Source organism: Agelaius phoeniceus, chromosome 3 (assembly GCF_051311805.1).
Source record: "Agelaius phoeniceus isolate bAgePho1 chromosome 3, bAgePho1.hap1, whole genome shotgun sequence".
NCBI lineage: Eukaryota > Metazoa > Chordata > Aves > Passeriformes > Icteridae > Agelaius > Agelaius phoeniceus.
The window spans coordinates 27,427,683-27,451,661 of record NC_135267.1 but is presented as its reverse complement, the minus strand read 5'-3'; the positions used below and the strand labels follow the sequence as shown (position 1 = coordinate 27,451,661).

The 23,979-nt window shown below is 39.5% G+C and overlaps 1 protein-coding gene across 1 annotated transcript in view; it reads left to right on the top strand.

Annotated features, from left to right (window-relative positions):
* MLIP (muscular LMNA interacting protein) overlaps positions 1-23,979 on the top strand; it is a 104,648-nt gene that overhangs the window by 60,819 nt on the left and 19,850 nt on the right. Inside the window, exons 6-12 of the mRNA XM_077176337.1 lie at positions 6,307-6,372; positions 6,500-6,583; positions 6,679-6,738; positions 8,414-8,458; positions 10,913-10,957; positions 17,424-17,549; positions 19,832-19,834. Of these exons, the coding sequence (XP_077032452.1) occupies positions 6,307-6,372; positions 6,500-6,583; positions 6,679-6,738; positions 8,414-8,458; positions 10,913-10,957; positions 17,424-17,549; positions 19,832-19,834 (429 nt within the window). The remainder of the gene's footprint in view (positions 1-6,306; positions 6,373-6,499; positions 6,584-6,678; positions 6,739-8,413; positions 8,459-10,912; positions 10,958-17,423; positions 17,550-19,831; positions 19,835-23,979) is intronic.

Sequence of the window (23,979 nt, the reverse complement as noted above, 5' to 3'; positions counted from 1 at the left end):
TTTAGGACAGTAAGATTTTAACTACATAAGTGATATTTTATTAACATCCTAATAATTATTATATGATTAGAAAACCAACATAATTTTAGATACATTTTTTAGCCTAAGGTGCTAAAGAAGTGTTTTGCTATGTGATTAAATTAGAAATGCATGTTATCAGAAGTAGGCTTTTTCCCACTGTGTGAGTAATTATGTTATTTAATTTAAGTGGTCATGAGAAATAAAATTAGTAAGAATTGTGTTGTGGGTGATCCTAGTAACAATTCATCTGCAGTATTAATTGGGTCCTATGACAGAAAACTGCTCCTCGTGAGCCATGTAAGGTGCAATGATTTGATTGCCTCTAAATTTTCTGTTGATGTCTAACTTTCTTTCTCAAGTTTCTTTTACGTTTGTGTAGATGCTTTAATTTAAACTGGCATTTTTCAACTTTAATTTAAACTAGCATTTTTCAACTTCTGCTAATGAAACCATTAAGCTGTCATCACCTTAATGTTTTTTCTAGAACATGCTCTTATCCTCCAGTACTCTTACTCAAAGAGAGTTGTTTGAGTACGTGCCCATTAGTTGAGAAGAAAAGGCTGATTGGCTCTATATGTGTATACTTTGAGAAACCCAGAAGTGGCTTAAGCTCATCTAGTCTCCTCACTGGCAAGTTTCCCAGCTGTTTGAGTTTGTATGAACCTGGTGTTTCTCACATCATTTCTGTTCGCTGCTCAGAAAAAGCGCTATCCAGGATATCTCTTGGAAGATTGGGTTGTAACTTCCTTCACAGCCAGAAGAACAAAACTTGTTTTTAGGGGACTCACCCTCAGCATGGGCAGGATCTGTCAGGGAGCAGCAAGAGGGGGCTGCTCTGCAGAGAGCTGAGCTGGCAGCAAGGACGTCAGGACAATGTCCTTACCAGCACAGGCACAGCTCCACAGTGCCTGAGCAGGGATGGCAGAAATGCTGATAATGAGTTGGTGATACCCAGGGTCACTCAGCAGTGCCATCACAGCCACACAAATCCAGAGCTTTGAGTCAGGACCACAGGCTGTGATACTGAGCTCTTCAGCCCAGCAGATCATAGGATCCACTGGCCAGAAGAGGAAGCCGAACAAGTTTTAAATAGGCATAAGGCAAAAATTTGACAGAAAGAATTAATTCACTATTAGAAAAAATTGCTGGAGACTGAAATAGGCTTTTTATCACAAAAATTGAAAAATCAAGACAGGACAATTTTCTGGTTTCTCATATTCCACATAGTCCTGTGGTTTAAAGACGTCATACTAAGTGAACACTGTCATTCCTTCTGGCCTTACTAACACGGAGACAGTGAGTCACACTTATACAGACAGGCACTCTTGTGAAGGTTCTACAATTATATGGATGTGGACACAATCTAATTCAAAATTCCCTTCTGAATTGGGTATTATTTAAAAAGTAATGTGTCTGTTATTTAGAGGTTGTATTTATCAAGTATCAGCTACAATGTCTTTCAGCCAAAACTGATAGATGAAGAATTTATTTCCAGGTGCTACAGCAGAATTCGTAACTTTAAATACCTCATGTTAAGAAAGAAAGGCAATAATTTGTGCAGTTGTAGAGTGATAAAGGGCCTTGTTTGTCTGTAATAATAACCAAATGTGCTAATATAGGAACAGCCTCTGAACTCCTTCTTTCTTTCTTTCAAGGGCCTTGAAAATAGTGTCTTAAAACAAGTACAACTTCATCTTTAGGATTATGTAGAATTTTATATGTAACCCAAAAACTGTTGTAGGCTTTGGATTTACAAACCAAAAAATTATTCTCTTAACAGTTCAGTCTTTGGTCTACAGCAAGCTCTATGCAGGTGAATATGGGTTTTCTGTATTTGTCCAGCTACACATCCCCTCTACCTACTGATTGGTGTGAATTTCCCTTGTCTGAGCATCATTTTGGTGGAAAGGAAACATGGGCATACAGACTTGGTGCTGCAAATATTCTGCTCAGACTTCCCTCAACCTGAACTGAGGATGAAGTGTGGCACATGTGTTACAACCCAGGATGATTGAATGTGTCATGAAACAAACCTGCTTCACAGCTGAGGCTTATCCCACACTTCTTCTATCCCACATGTCTTCTGAAAAACAATAGGTAGGACTAGCTGTGGATGGAAGGGGTGCAATTGTTGTCTCATTTGGATTCTGTTTATCAACTGATTACAAGCAGACAGCAATAATTTCAATTCTAAGTAAATGTAGAAAAAGTGAAACAGTCTTTCCATATTTTGTTACACTTCTTGGAAAACTTCAAAGATCTGGTAATTGCATCCCAACACCTGCAAAAACAGACTAAAGACAGTGCAGCATATTCTCTTTGTGAAAGAAAAAATAGAAAAAGAAAAAATAGAAAAAGGTATTTTCCTCTGCATGCAAAAGGAAAAAAAAAAGAGGGTCTGTTGGTTGTGTTTTTTTTTATTTTTTATTTTTTATTATTTTTAGATTTTTTTTTTAAGTGAAAAGGAAGAAATGCAACTGAGGAAGTATGGCAGCATTCAGCTACATTGAAGACCCAGCTTTAAGTTCTTGCCTTTAGGAAACTCTTAGTTATTGTATTATCAAAAATCCATTGCTACAGGAACTGATCATGGCAAATGCAGATACAGGTTGCTCCTTGAAATCATACAGCAGGAGCCTGGAAGACAATTTTTCTCACTCAGATGATTGACCTAACTGCTGGACAATTGGCTATTATGAGGCATGTCAGAACTTTCTGGACCTGGAAAGCATTTCTGACAAGACTTTGTTGAGAATATTTTGATAAAAATAGGTTTTCCCCAAATATTTCTGGTGTGCAATTACTAGGCGAGTTTCTTTCACCCAGATTATATGTTCACATCAAAGTGTTTCTCAAGGCTAGAGACAAATACCTCGTGGTAAGAAAGAAAGGCAGTAATTTGTGCAGTTGTAGGACTAAATAAAAGACCTAGTTTGTAATAATAATCAAATATGCCAATGTAGGAGCAGCCTTTGAGCTCACTCATTTTTCATGGGCCTTGCAGTTTTCAATATTAATTATTTTATGGGACAGAAAATAGTAGGTATAATTTCAGTAAAATTTTCAGTATAATGCCCCAGAATCTTCAAGAGAGAAGTTAAAGGAAACAATGGTATGTGAAGTTCCATTGTATGGTGGGATTTTTTCACACGTGCTGAGGGCTTGGGAAAAGATAGAGATGGGGAAAATATGCTCAGTCCAGGGTTTTCAGAATACAGTAAGAAGAAAGCTATGTCAGATCTAGGTCACAAAATTAATTTTCTTCTCTTTCTATTGATGTGGTCCATTGAACTTTTCAGTCTTCTATTGAAATACTAGGTATTGTGTTTGGATCATTTACCAGTATCCTTTCAGCTCTGATACAGTTTTAGCAATCAAAAAGGAAGAAAGAGGAGGGAAGGGTTGTAGTCATCAACGATGTCAATGGCACAAATGCATCACACCCCCAAAATTGCCCTTTTCAAGGAAAAAAAATACTGGTTCAGCAACTGGTTATTTCATTTAAATTGCTTTACATTTTCATTATCTAAATTATGATGTTCTTTTAAATTGTGGTACCACTGTTGTTTCATATATAATCAAAAATTTGAATGTCTAAACAAGAATGTTCCACTTCTAATACTGTTAGACCATCAGCATAGGAAGTGAATCTTGAGTACTGTTGATAGTGCTAATCAGCAGCATGTAGATAGAAATTAATCATAACATTTTTGCATGATGACACCAGTAATTTTGAAAATGTAGTTGTACTTTTTATCTCTTTATTTTTTCTATGTGGAAATGTGAAAGAAGGCATGCTGGGAAAAAAATGAGATGTGTTTTGAAAAGCTAACAACAGATTAAACAGAACCATTTATCTTAGTAGAGGTGGTAGGGATAGTTATAGAGAGTATAGTTTCCTGTTTCTACTCCTTCTTTGGAAAACTCAGCTGTTCAAATAAGAAAAATTGAAAAATAGGAAAAAGAAAATAGAAAGAAAGAAAGAAAAAGAAAAATTAAAGAGATGAAATAGTGAATGAAATTAGATTAATTGGTTTGAAGATGAAAATTTTCTTTTCCCAAAAGTACAGTAAGGGAGAACACTGCAGCTTTTTTTAGCATGGCTCCTGCATGATGGCTGTACCTCAGAGGGACTGTGGAGAGCAAAGACCTTGGTGCTGTGCTCACCTGCATTCCTTAGTCAGTGAAGGCTCCAAAATGGAAAGATATTTGGGAACTCAGCTTCTGAAATGAACAGATTCTTAAATTAGCCATCTTGGTTCTGAACAGAGACTTCTGGATGTAGCTGTAATTTCTCTGGAAAGATTCCCCCAAATCTTCAGGGTAGTTGTTTTTTACCCTTGATTTTGTTCACCCACTATTCTGGTGAAGTGAATATGAAACAGCAACTGTATTTTTTTTTCTTAACAATCCCTTTATTATGTTTATTATCTTACTGGTTTATTGGGGGTTTTGAGAAGCTTAGATAATTCCCCATTCCAAATCCATGATTGATTAAAAGTTTTTCTTTTTCCTAACTCACATTCAAACCTATCATCCCTCTATATCAGGCTGTTTTGTCAATCCTGACCCTAATAGGTACTGAAATTACTCTTCTACTTAATTTTATTGCTTATTGAACCAGGGGCACTGTATTTCAGTGCAGTGATGAGCTCTCTTTGGCTGGGTCCTCCTCTTCAACAGGACTGTCTGTCTTTTTGAAACTCTAACTGGATGACAATGATGAGACTTCAGAGATGAGAAAGGGTATTTATCTTTTCGTGCTCTGTCTTGGGATAAGATTACATTAATTTCTGTATATCAAAGTGAATCACTTTTACTTTTCACCTTTTGAACTAAAACTACTCTAAGGCCAACACATTTGTCATTTGTCAAGAGATAGAGAGAAAGGAAGAAATGTTGGAAAGCAATCACTTTTAATTTTAGTAGAAGACATGGTGTTCCATGAATGTGCTTTTGTGCAAGATCATTTGTGGGTGATATTATAATATTATGAAAAGTAAATTGTCACTAACTTTTCACTTAGGTGTACACAGATGCATGCTGCCAGTAGCTGGACAAGGAAAGAAATCAAATGTAGTCAGCAAAGTAAAACTCGGAAATAAGTATGCTTCTTTTCTTTTTTATTTTTTTAAATATTCTGACATTTTCATCACAGGTCCACATACATCTCCTGTATTTGGCAGCCCTCATACCCACCTCAGTGGCACCAGCCCATTCATGCAGAATCCACATGCATGAAAAAGGGCTTTACTGGAATGCTCTTTTTTCTCTTATACTTAAAAAAAAAATTAACAAAATGAAACCTTACAAAAACATAATGTGTTAAACAAAAAAACTCCACAAACTCTGTGGTTCCCTTCCCTGTAGTCCAGCTTCAGCAGATACATCAGCAGGCTTCCAGAGTAATTTTTGGTCTCAGCACGGTGTCTATTTGAAAATCACTTCAAAGCAAAAACGGGTGATGGCAGGGAGAATGTGCTTCACAGATGCTGGATGAAGATGAAAAGGGAACTGAGCAGTGGATTTTGGCTTTTGAGGGTGTTTTGTGACCCTTATAAAGTGAAGGGATTGGCAAACTGATTTCCACTGTTCTCAGACCTGCTCCAAGTGCCGGTATAGGGAAGTGAGTGGTATAGCCAAACACAAAAAGCTTGTGTTTTGTTTGGAAAGATTGCATATGTGCTTATTGTGAGATCACAAATAGAGTACGGAACATATTTTGCTCCATACATTTCTGATTTCAGGCTAAAACCCAAGAATGGCAAACACTGTTTTTCTTGCAAGGTGACACCACCATCCTCTTTAAACAGGAGATGCTTTTCACAGAAAACATCTACTGAAGGAAAAAAAGGGCCTCCTGTGTGTTTGGGTCCCTGCCTTGTCCACCTGCTCACAGGTGATGGCTCTCTGTTGACACACAGCAGGCAGCCCCCAACACCTCTGTGGCACACAGTGCACACTCACTGTGTCACGTTTACTGTGAAGGAGGTGGCATTATTGAAGGAGAAGACAATTGGAACTGGTAGTTTCTGATTTTCCAAAAGTGGAGATGATTCATCCTGCTTGAATACTGTCTTCTCTGTAAACCCATACCCATACCACTATGAATCAGGTTTTGGGAACCTAAAGAACATCACTAGGCCTGTAATTTCTTTCTTTTCCATCTTTCCATGGTGAAAGAAAAAGTGCCACCTTTGGAAACAGAGTATTGGAAAAAGTGTATGTTTGTTTGGTTTTCAAAATTTTCAACTCAGTATCACACCAATACCTCTTGAATTGCAGGCATTAGAAGAACCGACCAAGCCTGCTAGTGTGACTGAAGGCACTGCTTTGGACACTCATTCAGAGGTAGTGGCGTTATTTATCTTTCAGATCTATATTTGAAATCAAAAAAGCAAAGTTTAACTGAGTGATCCTGAGTTTAACTCCCTTTTCAGATGTGCTCCCTTTAAACTGAGTTTAACTCCCTTTTCAGATGTGCTCCCCTGCCCAGCTCAGACAACAAACAGAAGAGTTGTGTGCTGTCATTGATCAAGTCCTGCAGGACCCCTTGACTATGGTAACCCATCATTATGTGGAATGGACTTATTATCTTCTTTCCCTTTTGTCTTCTGGCATTAACATGTCTATTCTCTGTTGGAAATAATCTTCCAGCGCCGGTGTGAGTCTTCTCCAAGTTTTCTGCAGATGAGCACAGAGTCAGATGTTGGCAAGGTAGGTGAATAAGCCCATGTCCACAGCAAGGGCTCTTTTTCAAGTAATTATAAAGGCGGGCAAAATCGGTAGGCAGTAGGGACTGCTGTGACAATAAAACTAATGGCAACTCAGAGCTGCAGCTGAGAAATGCAAAATCAAAAGTGTTTGGTGGCTAAAAAAGCATGGAAAGACAGAACTGTAGCCCTGGAGTCAGTGCAGTCTTTGCTGCAGGACGCTTTGCTGAAGTCACAAGGAGATATATTATGAAGGAGTGTTTTAAGGCTTCAGAGGCTAAAAATCTCTCATACCTTGCCTGCCATATAGCAGGGTCTCTGGCCTTCTCCCAGACTTCATCCCATCCATGTGTGCTTACTACAAAGCAACCAATGTTTCTAGCTTTGGTGGCAGGAAGCATCTTTCAGAACATAAGGTTTTTTTCAAGTTCATGATTTATTTTAAAATAATGGGAATATTAAATTAATAGCTGGACTTATTCTGAAGTTCTGATTTCATTTTAAGTCTCACCACTCCTAGAAGGAGGATGTCTGCAATATCCCTTCGTCCTGGATGACTAAGAAATAGGTAGTGAGAGGGAGGGTTAATTTTCTCCTTCTGAACTTCTGGTTTCATTAAGTTATACTGATGTGCCTTTTGGGTTCAGAAGGATGGCTAACCAAGGGAAGAAGGTCCTGTATTCAGTTTGCTCCAGCTAAATTAAAGTTACCTATCGCAGCTATAGGAAAGTGAAAATGGCAGAAATACAACTAAAAATGGCAGGAAAGGCATTTCTGGCAGATGAACACATAAAAAAGTTAATCCATTCAAAATATCCTGCTGAATGTCCAGTCCACCATGCAAGAATAGGGCACAGGTCCAGTATTTCTCAGCGGCTATATTGAATATAAAATTCAAATTTAATTTCTGTTTTTGAAAGTACTTCTGTCAATCAGCGTGCAGGGGTGAATTGGACTCCAAAAGGCTGAAAGACAAAAATGTGATAGCAGGAGAGGGATGGGCAGACAGTGTAATTGAGTGTGTTTTCCAATGCCTGAAGAATCTGGAGTGGTTAAAATCCTGCTACCAAGCTGAGTTAGAGTATCCAAAAACCACTTTCTTGGGCAATTGAGAATGGCAGGCATCTTTTAGCAGTCATGAATGTCAAATAAATGCAGCATAGGGACCAAGCTAAAAGTGTTGAGGATCTCAGAATGAGGTCAAAAAGTGCTTAACAGAGGGTGAAAGAAGGTCATAGACATGGAAGAAAAAAAAAAGAGCTGATATGCCTTAGAATTGTTATGGGTTAGTCAAATTAAAGCAAATTCTTGCAAATGAAAGCATGGAGATATAATATTTTGTATTCTGTGAGCAAATGTAACTTCAATTTCATGGGGCAATGATACTTATGGCTATCTAATAATAAGCATTTTGTTATGAGAGTTCCCATTAAATGCCAACCTCAATAGAACAGGATCAATGTTTTTGAGCAGTAAAATTAAGTAGTATTTTCTATAATAAACATACAAGCAAAGCTTAAATATGTCTTAGTCTCATGTATGGTGTGAATATTTCTGGAAAACGTAAGTTTTCCTGAATTTGAGCAATTAATAAAATCTCAGCATGTTGAAAATCTCTTGGAGTTACTGTTCAGAGTAACTCAATATATTGATTATATATCTGTTTGTTTTTTTACAAGATGTCAACAACACTGCAGAGAGCAGCTGGGCGTGAAACCAGATATGTAAGTACTTTTACCATTGCTCTCTATTTTGCATGCAAAAATGCTTACTTTATCTGCTCCTAAACAATCCTGGGTGAGTCTGAACAAGCATCTGCTTGTGATATCAGATGTTGACTAGAATAGACAAGCAAATATATTACAGTGCTGGCATTTGAGACTTGAAGTGTCTTCTCACGGTAATAAACCCATCCCAGCTGGAGTCTCCACTGCTGTGTCTGTTGATAATTTTACCTGTGTAAATATGATGTTAAAATTAACCTCTTCACACACTTTGTTGTTGTTTCCTTCAAGCCTGGGGCAAGAGTTTAGCTGTTTGGTAAATGAGTGTTGTTTGTTATGGGTGCTGAAGGGTGCATTTCTCTGGACTCAGCCTGCACTGTAGGGGACTTGCTTTGGTAGAAGTCCTGTAGTTCTTGCTTATCCTTCAGAATCTGGGATTGATCCAAAGTTTTCTTTCCAAGATACAGAGCTGGCTGAAAACCCAGATGAATTGAAGCTGTTTTGCCACATACCAACATATGTTGAAAATATCTGTATTGAGTCATTTGTTCAATTACTGAAACATTAAACCCAATTAATATATTAATTCTCTCTAGCATACACACTTACTGCAGGTTCCACATTTTACTTGCAACTCATTTAGTCATGTGGTGAGAAATCTCAGCTTCCTATTCATCATTCAGCATTTCTATTGAATCTCAAATCAAAGCAGTACTGGCAAAGCAACAGAGCTCTCCCAGTTTTATGCCAGCACAGTGCTTGACTGATCAATTCAATTTTGCTTCCTGAATGTGGCACTATGCATATTTTATTGCATACTGCGATTTTTGCTTGACAGATTGTGCTGGCTCATACTAATTAGGAAGAATATCAGAGGAGAGCTTTTTAATGAAATAAAAGAGTGTACTTCAGAGGTAGTCTTTGAGAACAGAGTGTATTTAATAACACTCCAGTGCAAATCTCCAGCTCCCAAAACTGAAATATGGACATATACCATAATTTCAGGCATCCAGCTTAGGGAAGCCTAGGGATGGCATAGAAAATCACCCTTACAAACACCTTTTCTTCTGTTTCCACCAGAACTTTCTAGATGAATGAAACAAATCAATATTTAAAAATGTGTTTGGGAATAACACAGAGGTTTATTGAAGGCCAATCTTTCCTATAAATTGTACAGGTGTGTTGAACTTTTTGTGTGTCAGGAGACAGACTGGGGTCCCCAGGCTGGGCTGTGGTGCCTGAACTTGATGGGTCCAGGTTCTCCTGTGCTCTGCCATTGCTGTACTCTGCAGTAGTCGCCTGAGGGATATATCAGGTGTCTTTAATAGCAAAGGTGCATCACAGTTCTTTCCTCCTCTCTCACTCTGCTTCCTTAGTAGGATGTAAAAAGGCTATTTCTGCCCCAGTTAATAATCCAGGCAGTGGTTTGTCCTCTGGCCATTAGAGAAAGGACACACAGAAATGGTTTTCCATAGAGTTATCTTCTTTTTGTATTTACAATATGTAATACTGAGATGCTTGTCAAAATGTTGCTTTGAAGGCATTTTTGGTTAAAAGAGGAGCTTAAATTTGTTTATGAGTAATGCTTAAGTGTTATTTATAACCACCACATGTAAAGGTATATGTATATATACATGGTAATATTGCTCATTACTTCAATAGGTAATAAAAAGTACAAAAGTATGTTGAAATAGCCCGCCATTTAACAATTAAAATGTCATATATTTGCCTTGGCCTCAGCTACCTTTTTTATTCTCATGAACTTCAGAACCTTTTAAGGATGTTAATTGTACAAACAGTGAGTGTATAAAAAGTATGAAAACTAAATTCAGTTTATACCAGCTGACAACTAAGTACCACAGTCATAATTTAATGACATTTAAAACTGTATGGTGTTTGATATGATTCTATTCACCATTTAATAATAATGCATCTCTGTTGGCTTTAGGGATGATACTGCCAATTTTTAATAATAATAATACAATGATTCTCTAGATAGGAATTTTTCATTATTAACTGGAAAAATGAATGTCCATGTTACTGACATGTATGCTTATGTGGGATTGTTCTGGTTCTCCTACTATAAAGTGAGAAAAGGTTGAGAAGGTACTCAACCCAGTACTATTCATAATATTAAAAAAGATTGATGCTGCAAATTAACAGACAATGGCAGGCTCAGAAAAATAAGATTTAAATTTCAAGATTAGATCAAGATGAAAAACAGAAATTTTGTTGCACTTGGAAAAAAGAATTCCTAAAATCTTAACAGGCATTTGACTATATCTAGAAATAAACTGGAAATTAGAATATTTTATATTCTTTCATACCACTGTGTCAGTGGGAAAAACTTCTCCTGCTAAGTTAAGCCTAGTGCTGTTCCTGAATTTTTTTCTGTCATCATTATAATCACAAATATATTGCATGTAATACTGTATATATTCATCTTTTTTGCAGGCCAACCTTTACAAATCGGTGCCTATAGTAACTGAGAGTCAGCTGGTATGTAGAGCACAGCTGTGATACACTGTTTTCAAAATTTGCACAAGCACAAAATTTTATTAATTATTTACTTCCTTAGTCCTTTGAAAAAAAAATCCAGTCAAGTTTTTTTTACAAAGCTGCATGGCTTCTACAGAGCTGTATTGGGTTTTTTTTCCTGTGCTGAATTACACACCTGTTTCAAGTACCTGTAAATCCTGACACTACTTGTAAACCCATGGGCCAAATGCCAAACTACAGAGTCATGCTGGATCTTGAGGTGCATGACAGCAGTAGAATCAGCTGCTGCTTCTTGGACTCTTTTAATATTCCACTTATATAGTTTTGTTTAAATGTGAAATGATTCTACCATCTATTTTCTTCTTACAATCTATTTTACATCAAAGCTGCTTTAATGAGTGAAAAGTAAGGTAGGATCAAGTAAGAAAGGGAAATTATGTATCAGATGTTCATTTAAGCTCTGATCACAAATTTATCTTGCTGGAGACAAAATTTCTGAAGAAGAGTCAGAAGAGAAATCATGGAGCCTGCCCAAGTGATGGTGATCATTAATAGCTGCTTAGGGGAAAAAAGGAGATGTGATCAGAAAATTTTCCCTTGTATTTTAAATAATGGAATCTTAGGGACTTCCTGAATCAATTTCTTCTCCTAGCAATCTTTGACTAAATCTGCTTTCATGATTTTTCCAGTTACTTTTTGAATTTTGTTATATTTTGATCTTTATAACATTCTCTAGCAGTAGACTTTACTTTTAAATTATCCATGGTGCAAAATAGTACTTTAGTCCTTTGTTTTAAGCCTATGACTTGACCTCAGTTCTTGTTCTGAAATAGCAAATAATTTTTCTTTCTTTGTTTTCTAAATAACACAAGTTTTTTCTAGGTATTGCAATAATATCTAGACCTAGCACTACCAGTCATGTCTATTTCATGTAGAAAATTAAAAATTGCTTGGTCACTCTTTGAAAAGTATGGATACACTATCCCATATCACTGATGATCCTTCTTGCCCTTCTCTGTATCTTTTTCAGATATTTGTTTTTGAGACTGGGAGACTAAAACCATAAGCTGCTCTAGTATAGCTCTGAATACAGAACTTTCTATTTACATGAGGATGTGATAAGGTCCTTTATTGCTATTTCTATTCCTTTCTTAATAATTTATATTACTTTATTTAGTTCTTCCTACTTGTATTGAGCAGCAAGCCAATGTTTGCACAGAACTATACACAAAAAAGTCAAGATACATTTCCTGAGTAGTGAGAGCTGGTTTCTCAGCTAATTAGCTCATTGGTGCATGAGCAAATTTGGGATGTAGTTTAGTTTTCTGCTGTGAAATGTGTCAATGCTGAATTCAGTTATGTTTCACCTGCCTTTTATTATTCATTTACTCAGTATTTTAGGATCTCTTTGTAAGTCTTTGCAACAATATTTTTAGTCCCCTAATTAGTATTACCACCAAACTTTGTCACCTTACCAGACAATCTTTTCTGTCTGATCTGCATCCATAATTCAAGCCCAGATTGCCAAGCAGATTTCTCAGAACTCTGTGACTTGTTCCAACGCTGGTGCTGTGGACAGGGACACCTTTGACTAGACCACATTGCTCAGAGCTCCATGCAACCTGACGAGGGCTGGGGCATCCACAGCTTCTCTGGGCAACCTGTTCCACTGCCTCACCAGTCTCACAGCAAATAATTTCTTCCTAATACCTAATCTAAACCTGCCTTTTTCTGTTTCAAGCAAATCTCCCTTGTTCTGTCACTGATGGAATGGGGTTGCAACTGGGACCTGACCCACCAGTTTCGGCAAGATCCCAGGGGCAACCAGGGTGATAATAACGGGGGAGAAAATTAGAGGTGAACGTGCCCATACCTCTGCCAACATTCAGTCTTCTCATTTTTTGGACAGATACTATGCAAGGCTTATTTTCACACAAAATACCTTCAGTTCCTGAGGGAGGGTGGCCCTGTCCATGCTGCCCATAGAGAGGCACCCCAGCCCAGCCTGTAGATTATTTCTATTTGTGCATTTGCTCACCTGGGCCAAACCCATGCCAGAGAATTCCCTGGCACTGGGTCAGTATCACTGATTATGGGTCAGCTCTGGAACTTGTGCTTTGGCCCTGTGTAATTTGCTGAAAGTTCTGTGCACATATGATGGCAGCCCAGTGCTACCATGACAGCCTTTACCATTTTTTCATGTTGTTGTAGGAATAACAACAGTTTCCTTGGCAAAACTTAGTTTTAAATTGTTTCTCAGCATGTCAGCTGGGACATTTGTCATCAAAGAAAGAGTTCAAGTTCTTAGTTTTGGATCAAAGATTTTATGTAGTTTGTCAGAGTGCTAATAAAGTGCTTAGAATTCTGGTTGTTGGCTGATATCTGTCACTCTGTTAGCAGAGTCAGACATAAACATATGACTCAGTCAGCATTTGAGTACATGATGTTGTTTAGAAAATGCTTCCTTAAAAGCATTTCTACAGCATGCATTTGGAAGAGGTTTCTTACAAAAGGAGAGTAGCTCATCCTTGATGATTTCAGGTACCACAATGGGCTTTTGATTGTGTGGTTACATGGTGTGGAGGAGTGCCAGAAGACCACATGTCCTTTGTCTGCATAATAATGACTTGATAGCAACTGCACCTTTCTTTTTAAATTTATATTTATTTTGAAAACTAGACATTTTACGGATGCTTTACAGAAATAAAATAGATAGAAAAATAAGCATCTTTTGGTGAATCCTACAAAGATATAGTCATGAAATATGGACTAGAAATTCAGTAATAAGCACTGCATCTTTGAAAAAGTTGATCTTTGTAATGAAAATGTTTTTGATCCAGTTTGACAGTTACTACTCTTTAAAAAAAATTAGTATCACTGCATGGCTGATTTTTTTGCTTTGAGTTGAATATTTTTCTTGCTTGATGAGACAAATGAAAGGGCCCCAATCTGTGGAGAGGAGGGAGAGTAGAAAACACAAATGTAAGAGAAGATGTTTTGCTCCCTGGGCCTTGCTCTGCCCTGGAGTGATATGCTTATGCCTGCCTCCGCTGCCTTCACCTCAGACCCTGGGCTGAGCTCTGTCCTTTCCCAGGGCAGAAGCAGAGCACAAAACACCCTCTGCACCCTCCCCTCAATGGACATTGCTGGATGCCTGCAGATCCTGTTTTAAGGGGATCCATGACTCAGTTTACACACTACATCCAGCAATCTCAGCTGAATCATTTCAAGCTTACTTTCATAGTAAACTTCTCTTTTTCCAGACTGACTGAGGAAGCGAATTGCTATTATAAATAGACAGCAGGGTGTTATTGAGTATACGTATGAAGCGGTCCAGCTGGAGAAAGATTGATTGTCCTTCCCGGATGTCCCGGCCAGCTATCCAGCACCGCTAGCAGTACGGGGGCACTATCCCGATCTCCGTGGTTCAGGACAGCACCTAAGGCAAACACTCTGTGCTATGACAGCAGCGCAGCTTGTGGTAGGACGTGGCTTGGCTTGTGGCTACAGTCAGCAGAAATAAGAAAAGAGCGCTCTCCAGCTGTGGTGAATCCAGGTTTACTGGGTCCCAGAGGAAGCCCACAACCGCAGAGAACATGGGAGGATTTGCAATAGCTTATAAGGAGGGACGGAAACAAGGCAGGAGTCAGCCCTTGGATGAATAGGGTTTCAGAGGGGAGTGGGATACAAAAGATTGACTTAGGGAGAACACCAATGGAGATAACTTGAGGGTGGGGCCCCGGCCCCTGAGCCAATCACTCGATGCTCTAGCTGGAAGTTTCTAGAGAGTTCTACAGAGAAGGGTGGGAGCACCAAGTGATGGACAGGGCACCGGGGAGGGATTTGAGAAAGGGTACATTGATCTCCAAGGCAACTGGGGAGGAGTTGGGATAACTGGCAGCATAAAGGAGGGAAGGGAGAACCAGGACAGAACCATTACATGATAGGGGGAACAGAACAGTCCAACTTATACAGACACAACACAACATACGTATTTATTTTATAAATAAATCTAATAGAATCAAGTTTCTTCTCTTCATTTTTATACCTGGTTGGATACTGAGGATGGGAAACTGTGACAACACTTATTTCTCAGTCCCAGCTGGGCAAGCTGCTTCTCTGTGCAGCAACCACAGAAGGACCTCAGCAGCAGTCCTGTTGTTACTACCTTCATCAGTTGTGACAGAGACCACTTATTTTCTATGGGTTTGTCATAACAGAAGAGAATACAACGGACTCATTTAAAAGTTTAAATTCAATCACCCATCTTGGAAGACTTGACTACTTTTAAAATTCCAGTGAGAAAGTGTACTTTTTCTTCCTTTTTTGGCTCACTGAATATGTCTATTTCAAAATTATCCCTTAGCCTCTATTTAGAGTTTATGCCACAGTCCATCTTGTCAGATTTTACAGTAAGAATTAAAAAAAAAATCACAGATATACTAAATTGAGAAGGTAATAGTCAAATTTTTTGGTTCACTGGTTGATGACCAAGGAATTTTTTCTTGGTGAAATAATCCAATTTGTCTGAAATGATGAGTATCACATATCCATGCTGATCAGATCCTCTAAAATTGTACTTTTCCAACTGAACTCTTAAAGATACTGTCACTGTCACCAAGGTGAGTGGCTCTAGTGCTGGCATGATTGGCAGTGGAGCGCTGCAGTGGGGTGCACAGAGGGGCTCCCTGAGCCAGGGGAACCTCAGAGGGAGCTGGAGAGAATAACTGGCTGGATGGCCAGGCTCAGACAGTGGTGGGGAATGGGGTTAAATCTGGCTGGTGGCCAGCCACCAGGGGTATTCCCCAAGGCTCAGTATTGCAGTCCATTCTGCTTAGTATCTTTATTGATGATCTGTGAGAGAGGATTTAATGCACCCTCAGCCAGTTTGCAAGTTGGATGTTGATCTTCTGGGTAGGAGGGTTCTGTGCAGAGGGATCTGGATCTGGACAGACTGGGTAGATGGGCTGAGGCCAATTGTATGAGGTTCAACAAGGCCGAGTGCTGGGTCTTGCCCTGGGGTCACAACAGCCGCATGCAGAGCTACAGGCTGGGGCAGAGGGGCTGGAATGGGGCCCAGTGGGAAAGGGCCTGGGGGTGCTGGTCAGCAGCAGCTGAGAATGAGCCAGCAGTGAGCCCAGGTGGCCAGGAAGGCTCATACATCCTGGCCTGTATCAGCAATAGTGTGGCCAGCAGGAGCAGGGCAGGGATTGTCCCCTTGTACTCAGCACTGCTGGGGCCACACCTCCAGTGCTGGGTCCAGTTCTGGGCCCCTCACTGTGAGCAAGACATTGAGGGGCTGGAGTGAGTCCAGGGAAGGGCAGTGGAGCTGGTGGAGGGTCTGGAGCACAAGGGCTGTGAGGAGCAGCTGAGGGAGCTGGGGGTGTTTAGCCTGGAGAAAAGGAGGCTCAGGGGAGTCCTTAGCACTGTCTACAAGTGCCTGAAAGAAGACTGTAGCAAGGTAGTGATAAGACAAGAGGAAATGGCCTTAAGTCATGCCAGGGAAGGTTTATATTGAACATTAAGAAAAGTTTCTTCAAGGCTGCACAGGGAAATGGTTGAATCACCATCCCTGGAAGAATTTAAAGGATATATAGATGTGGCCCTTAGTGATATATTTTACTGGTGGACTTGGCAGTGGTAGGTCATTGGTGGGACTCTATTATCTTAGAGGCCTTTTCCAATAAAAAAAAATTCTATTCTACATGTGTATCATTTACATTACCTGAAATCAGTATCATGTCTCCACTTTTGGTACTCTGTCTTAACATTTCCACTCATTGGACATAATATTCTGCAGGTACTTAAAAGATGTGCAGATGGAGTGCTCAGGTACATGGTTTAGTTGTGAACTTGGCAGTAGTAGGTTTATGAATGGACTCAATGATTGTAAGGGTCTTTTCTATCCTGTAATTCAGTGACTCTATGACTCCATAAAATCCAGCACACAATCACTGGTATTATTCCCCAATAAGACTTTTCCTAACATGCTTCTGCCTGGGTGTAAGCTAACAGCATCACAGGTTGTCCTTGTTTCCTTCACAGTTACTGTTTTGAGGAGCCCAGTGTGAAAGCAGATGTGTGGCTGTGCATAAAGTGTGACTTGAACTAATCAAGCTGCAGCTGAACAGCCAGAAAAAAAAAAAAACAGCCAGCAAAACCCACAAACCACGGTCTGACAGCTCTGTAGCTATTTTTTGTCAGTAATAAACACATGCCAGTGATGAAGTTCTGTGCCTAAAAGCAGCTCTTGGCACTTTTCCACGCTATCTGTATTAGAAGTAGTCCAGGCAGCATGACACCTGAATAATTTTGGTGGTGAAACACATCATTAAGAAAATTTTTTAAAATATAGTTATTATAGCCCCACCAGAATTGACTTGTCTAACAAATATTCTGTAAATGGTAAGGTGTTTTATGTGATTCTTCTTCCATCTCTTTTCTCCTGGGTGTGCTATGGGTCAAGACAAAACCTGGTGTTATTCGTCCCGTGTTGGTGAAAGCAAAGAGTACACAGGAAAAGGAGGAGCCCTATCAAGCCAATCCTTTTAAAAAGTACCTTGAAGAAATCAGTGATCAAAATATTGAGCAGGTGAGTAGCTCTCACTCTGAAGGATTTTGTAGCCTCAGCTAATTTCCCTAAAGGAAATGAAGGAATGATGAAGGAATAAACATAGATCCTTGTTTTGCTCCTGTCTCTTCTTTTTTTTTTTTTTTTTTGCAAAGTGAGATGATTCCCTAAGGGGCACCTGGATCCTAAAGGAAAGTCTTCAAGCTGAGATGAGCAGCTGGGCTTTCTACAGGGCTATTTTTCTTTGGTGATGTAAACACCTGTATGTTGAGGAGAGGAGGTTTTCATGACATCTGTAAGAAACATTGTAAAAAAGAGGGTTGAAATCCTGTGCTTCCCTATCAAACAGATGTCTAGGTCATATCTACTAGAGAGTGCTGCCTTCATCTGGGGCCCAGACCTGAAACCTCTCTGAAGAGAAATGACAGTGAGGACTGGGCAAGGTTCACAACTTCTTCTCCAAGGCAGACTGCAGGGGAACCCCAGTGTGTTTCTGTTCCACTTCCAGTCCATATCTCCCTCAGTCCATATCTCCCCCAGGTCCATATCTCCCTCAGTCCATATCTCCCCCAGGTCCATATCTCCCCCAGTCCATATCTCCCCCAGTCCATGTCTCCCCCAGTCCATGTCTCCCCCAGGTCCATGTCTCCCCCAGTCCATATCTCCCCCAGTCCATGTCTCCCCCAGTCCATGTCTCCCCCAGGTCCATGTCCATGTCCCTCCACAGACTGAGGGTACAGTTGTACCACATGTGATGCTGGGGCAGCAAAGATGCTGTCTTCTCCCACAGCCCTCTGCACGAAGCCATAGGATCACTTTGCAAAAACACATCTTGGACTGTGCTGACCTGTATGAGGCATTATCTCAGAGAAACTCCAGATAAATGGCTGTGACAGCCTTTCCCCATGCATTTGTGTTTGTGTGCATTATTGGGAAAAAAACCTTAAATATGATACACAATCTGAATGTCCCTGTAAGAGTTTGTTATTAACCTATCCAGTATGTTCCAGATCTTCCATCTTGAGGGAAGTTAAATGAAGCCAATAGTCCTCTTGTCAGACACAATGTGAATAAAATACCTTACTAATTGAATTTCTCTTACTCCTGTGCCTCTCTACGCACATTAGACATTTTTGCAATGGCAGCCCCCTCTTCTTCCTTTTAAAACAGAATTTAATTAAGAATTTAATTTTATCTCTTTCCATTCCTCTCCATAGCTCTGATTTGATGTAGAAAAATCCAAGAACTCCTCAAGAGTACTGCAGCAGTACAGAGGAAAATAATTGTGGTATGAGTGGGTTTCAGTGACATATATGGATGGCATCAGAAGGTTTCCATAGACTTTAGAATTTATATAAAGTATAAGAAAAAATGAATAAAAAATAGCGATTTTTAGTTTGACTTTGAACTTTTGAGGTTGGCAGTGAATATCTGAGTTCAGTGACTACAGGTGAGTTGATAGTGAGTTATTCACACTTTAACTTACTGAAAGCCTTCAGATTCCAAGGTGCTGTGCTGCCATTTCCTGGCATGAAAGAGCAGAAGAGTTATCTGGACATTTTACTATAGAGCTTTTGCTCTAGGGCACCTCAGCAGAGCCTTCCTGTAAAGGCAGAGGCAGTTCAGACCTCCCTTTCATCAGGGCTGGACACTGATTATGCTGGCTATAGCATTACTAATGAAAGTTTACCAAACTTCCTCTTTTCAGACAAATGCAAACCTGGGGTTATTGCCAGGGTTTGAAGCATTATGACATTTGAAGCTAACTGTGGAAACCAATCAACTTACACTTTATAAATTACTTGTGGCACGTATTACTGAAATACTGACAGCATAATAAGTCTAATGTTGTTACAGCAGAAGGCAAAATTATTTATATGAAAGCTACACATTAAAATGAATTTAAAAACCCTGCATTGTCTTTAATAGATGGAAAAATTGATTTCACTATTAATAGGTTCAGTTTTGCTTCCTTTATGCAAATAAATTGTTGTATGCTTTATAGTACTGATAAATTGGTGTCTTTGTTGTAAGCTAAGTAATATTTGAAGTTGCTGTAAAATACATGCTATTTTAGAAGATCTTTGAGAAGACATCTTTGCTCTGAAAAAAGAAGTAATGACTTGTATTCAAATGGATTCACTTAACAGAAACTGGTTTTGTTAGTGTGAGAAATGGCTATATGATTCTCGTTGTGGTCTCATAGAACAATTAATAGTACAATAATATGCTGATCTAGGGAAAACACTGAAGTGCCAAACAAGACAGCATATGCTCTTAATTTCAGCTCCTGCCTCCCAGAGCAGGTTCATGGTACTGGTATCGTATCCCTTGTGGGTGGAGGGGACTTGGATGCCCAAGTGAGGATGTTCACAATCTTTCAGCACCTGTGAAACTTTCCTGAGGGATTTTAGTGCCTGTAGGAGGGCTGCAGCACTGACTGTGGAACTGGGCTTGGTGCCAAGACAACAGCTTGAAAATTGCTCTGGTTGTCTCTAGCTGTGAGGTTTTTAGCCTGTAAAGACTAATGACTCATTCTCCCCCTTCACCTGCTCTCAGTAAAAGCATTTTTGGCTGCATGCTGGCTGACTTCTAAAGAGGGGGAGTTCTTCCTACCAATATTCTCCCCAAATTGGGTAAATTTACTGCTTGCATGGGATATAAGAGCTGGGAATTAAAACTAGGAGACTGGAAGTTAGGCATTCTGTTCTCTGTGGAAGAGCCGGTGCTATTCTGTCCTCAGATAAGAACTTAGGAGGCATTAATTGTGGCTGTGGGCCAAAGTGCTCATACTGTTACAGATTTTCCCTGTTTTTCTTTGAAGATTTTCCCAGTCATGCATGGGAGGTTCAGCTCTTACATTTCTATTCTCTTTCTCTCTCTGAGTTTTCTTTTCCTTTCTTTCTAATACCGTTGCCAACAACAACCTCGCTAGGTAACGTTGCTGCCTCTCCTTCACGTAGCCCATCTTGAAAGGACAGACCATTTCAGACAGACCCTTTCACCCCTAAGTGCTGCATCTTTGAGGAGGGTAGAGAGTAGATGTGATTCCAGATGGCATCAGCTTTATTAATTTATCTCTTTTGATTTTTCTTAGACCTCTGTAGTACCTCCCTGCCCTGCTGAACCTCTCAGTGTGACACTGAGCACTGGTGACTGTGTGGGTGACATTCAGTTTGAGACATAATGATGCAGCCAGCTGTAACTGCTGACCTTCAGCTTCACATCCCTCTGTTGAACACACTAGATGTTCTGCACACCAGAGAGTAGCTTGTTTGTCTTTCATTTCATTGAGAAATATCGTTATGTGGAAAAGTCAATTTCCTTTAGAATGGAATAGTTTTTCGTTTAACAGTAGATGATCTCATGCAGATAATCCAAAGTAATTAACAGAGAAAAAAATATCTAAATTAGCAAAGATCATCTGGAAAGGATGTAGTTCAACTCACAGATATCTGTGAGATATCACAGATATCACAGATATCACAGATATCACAGATATCACAGATATCACATCATCTGTGTTCTGAGCACAGTGTGTATAGATTTAGACTCATGTGCCAATAAAATTTATAAACCAAGGAAAAGCCCCACTTTATTTTGGCTTTTTTTTTTTCATGTTAGCATATGCTTCCACCTTTTCTTTTTGTTTTTTTCCCACCCTGAGGACCTATACAACTGGTATTACTGTTACCTAGTAGATATCCACCCCTCAAACACTTTTTAGAGACAGAGCGTAATGTTTTTGAGGTTCCAATCCAACAGTATTAAGCTTCCCACATTTTTAGATGCCTTTACTAGACATTATGTTTTTCCCATCATGACAAAGAATTTTTTTCTCTTAGCACATTTCAATAGCATCCAGGATTTTTCTAAGTATGTTCCACTTTGTTCAAAAAAGAACCATGAAATACACTGGAACTGGAAATAAATCTGCAACAGTGCTCATATGACAGCTTTATGAAGATTTTGATTTGAAATTAGGGAAACAATTTTTTTTTGGAGGAAAGTTAAGCATTTTGCTACATAATTATATGAAATGACTCATAACGAATGTTAGACAATTCATGTGTTTGCAAATATTTATTAGCAAGAATGCTTACAGACCCCTTTGTCATTTAAAAAATAAATTACTTTGGGCAATGGAAGAAGAACGATAAGAATGAACTAAAGAGATATTAGTTCCATTTGGTGTGAACCTGTGTGACCAGTTTGCAAAGGTTTAGCATTAATAGGGGCAGGCCTGGTGCCTTTGAAGAGGCACGGCAGGAGGCAAGGCTGGTGTGAAGTGGCTGGGCTGCTGCCCAGCTCTGATCCTCTGTTTGCTCATGCTCACTCTTTTGGTGGGCAATGCATTAGCTTCTGCTGGAACTAATCACAGCTCTTGTCACAAATTTTCTGGTTCTTTGGCTCAAAGGCACAGCACAGTGGAGTTGCTGGTCGAGACAGCCAGCCAACTAAGTGAGAATCCAGGATGTATTATGTCAACAGCCTTGACAAAATCTAAGTGCAAGATGTGTGCCAAAACCTGGGTATGCCTCCTTGACTCTATCCCAATTCTTTTGAAAATCTCTTTTTAAAAAGGGTTTTAACCTTAGGTGCAAAAAGAGCATACATATTGGGTTTTCTTAACCAGAAACACTATTAACTACTGACAACTTAGAGCAGCAAAAAATATTGTGTATGCACCTTCACTGGTTTAACACTTGAATGTCTCAAAAGTCTTGTTGGAGTCTTGCTAAAAACCCTGGAGTGCTCCTGCTCATATACAGATACAGCTATCTTTTTTACCTTTCAGACACCATTTTTACATTGGTCTTGTTCCTGTTTTATTAAATCCCCTAAACATGATGATTTTATCCTAGCACAGGATCCTTTAGGGATTTTCTTTTCTGTCGCTTGAGCACCAGTTGAGCTGCAGGAGGGAGATGCACTGGACCCCAGTCAATCAAAGTGTAAGTGGTTTAATGGGACATCTACTGCAGGTTTTTGTGTGTGCACTTTCATGCCAATCAAAATGTTTAGTGTAGATCAATTGTATTGGCATGAAAGTTCAGTACCTTTCCTGGATCCATCAAGATCTAGGAGACATAAAATGCTGGAAGAAAAGCACTTTGCTTTCTGCCCAGACTGCTTTTTTTTACACCCAATAATTTGTTTCTGTTTACTTTTTTTTTTCATAGAAGATTGTCTCCCAAACCTTCTGTATCCAACTAAACTGATCCCTCCAGCTAAGTCCCCTTTGTGTCTTCCCTCCATCTCCCTCACTGACTGTCCAAACCCTGGACTTTCAGCCACTTCTCTTCTATTGTGTGTGATGTTAATGAGAATTCTTATAGCCCTTACAGACACAACTTTTTGTACAATAAGGTGAGCATCAAGTATAGTGTGATTCAAGATCTGTGTAGGCTGTTATTCTTTTAATTCTAGAGAGAATTCAGCTGAGTCATTAGGATTCAGTGTTGGCAAGAGCTATGGGAGAGGTATCTCAGATGAGCCTGTGTGTCCAACTTCCCTGGAGATGTTACAGCTTTTCCTTTCCTTGACACAGCTCCTGTTGGGTCTGGCTTTCTCTAGACCAGCTAGGACAGGCTCCCACCACTTTTCATTCAAACTATTTCTTCTCTAAAGCAGTAGTAATCTATTTCATCCCTCATGCTAAGATTAGTTTTAACATTTCCCCTCACTAAAGTAATGGGGTATTTATTTTTTCCTTGGTGATCGAGCAAAGGAAGACTAATTGAGAGAAATACAGACTTTTCCAGTGGCTCTGTCATCCTGACAAGCAGTTTTCTCTTGCCAATGCAAAGTGAATGATGTTATTGCTGACATTTTTACCTTCTTTGAAGCAGCATTGGAGAAGTTGGACAAAAATAACTGTAGTCCAAGGTGTGTGGGTAACAGGGCTGGCTAATGAGCTTTGTAAGGTGAAAATTGTGTCCTATGCCTAAACTGAAGTCTTTTTGGTGAGCAGGTGACACAAGGTATTTACAGTACCTCAAGAGAGCCCCTGCCCAAGAAAAGCATCAGTTGTGGAAGTTCATAAAAGATGCTGTTTGAAACCTCTCAGATGCATCTCTTCTACTTCCTCTCTTTCTAACACAGAATCTGGCTGGAAATGATCAAACCTTGTTTCCAGGAGAGACTGTCCCACTCTGAGCTGTACAGTGTACTTTGTTTGGGATGCAAGAGGTTAAAATGTTGGCATTGGGTGCTGTTTCTTTAGGCTGTGTCCTGGTTTCCTCTTCAGGGGAAGTACCAGGGTGAAATATGTGTCACTAGTTTCAGGCATGCTTGACAGGGAGTCAAGACTGCTTTGAAAAATGTGTAATCTCTGCAGAGGATACGTGTTGATCAGACTCTAAAGAAAAACCTGGAAATGCCTTTCTCTCTCCATACTAGAAGCATGGTTTAGGTTAATAGGCAACATCAGTAGTGGTTGATATTGGCC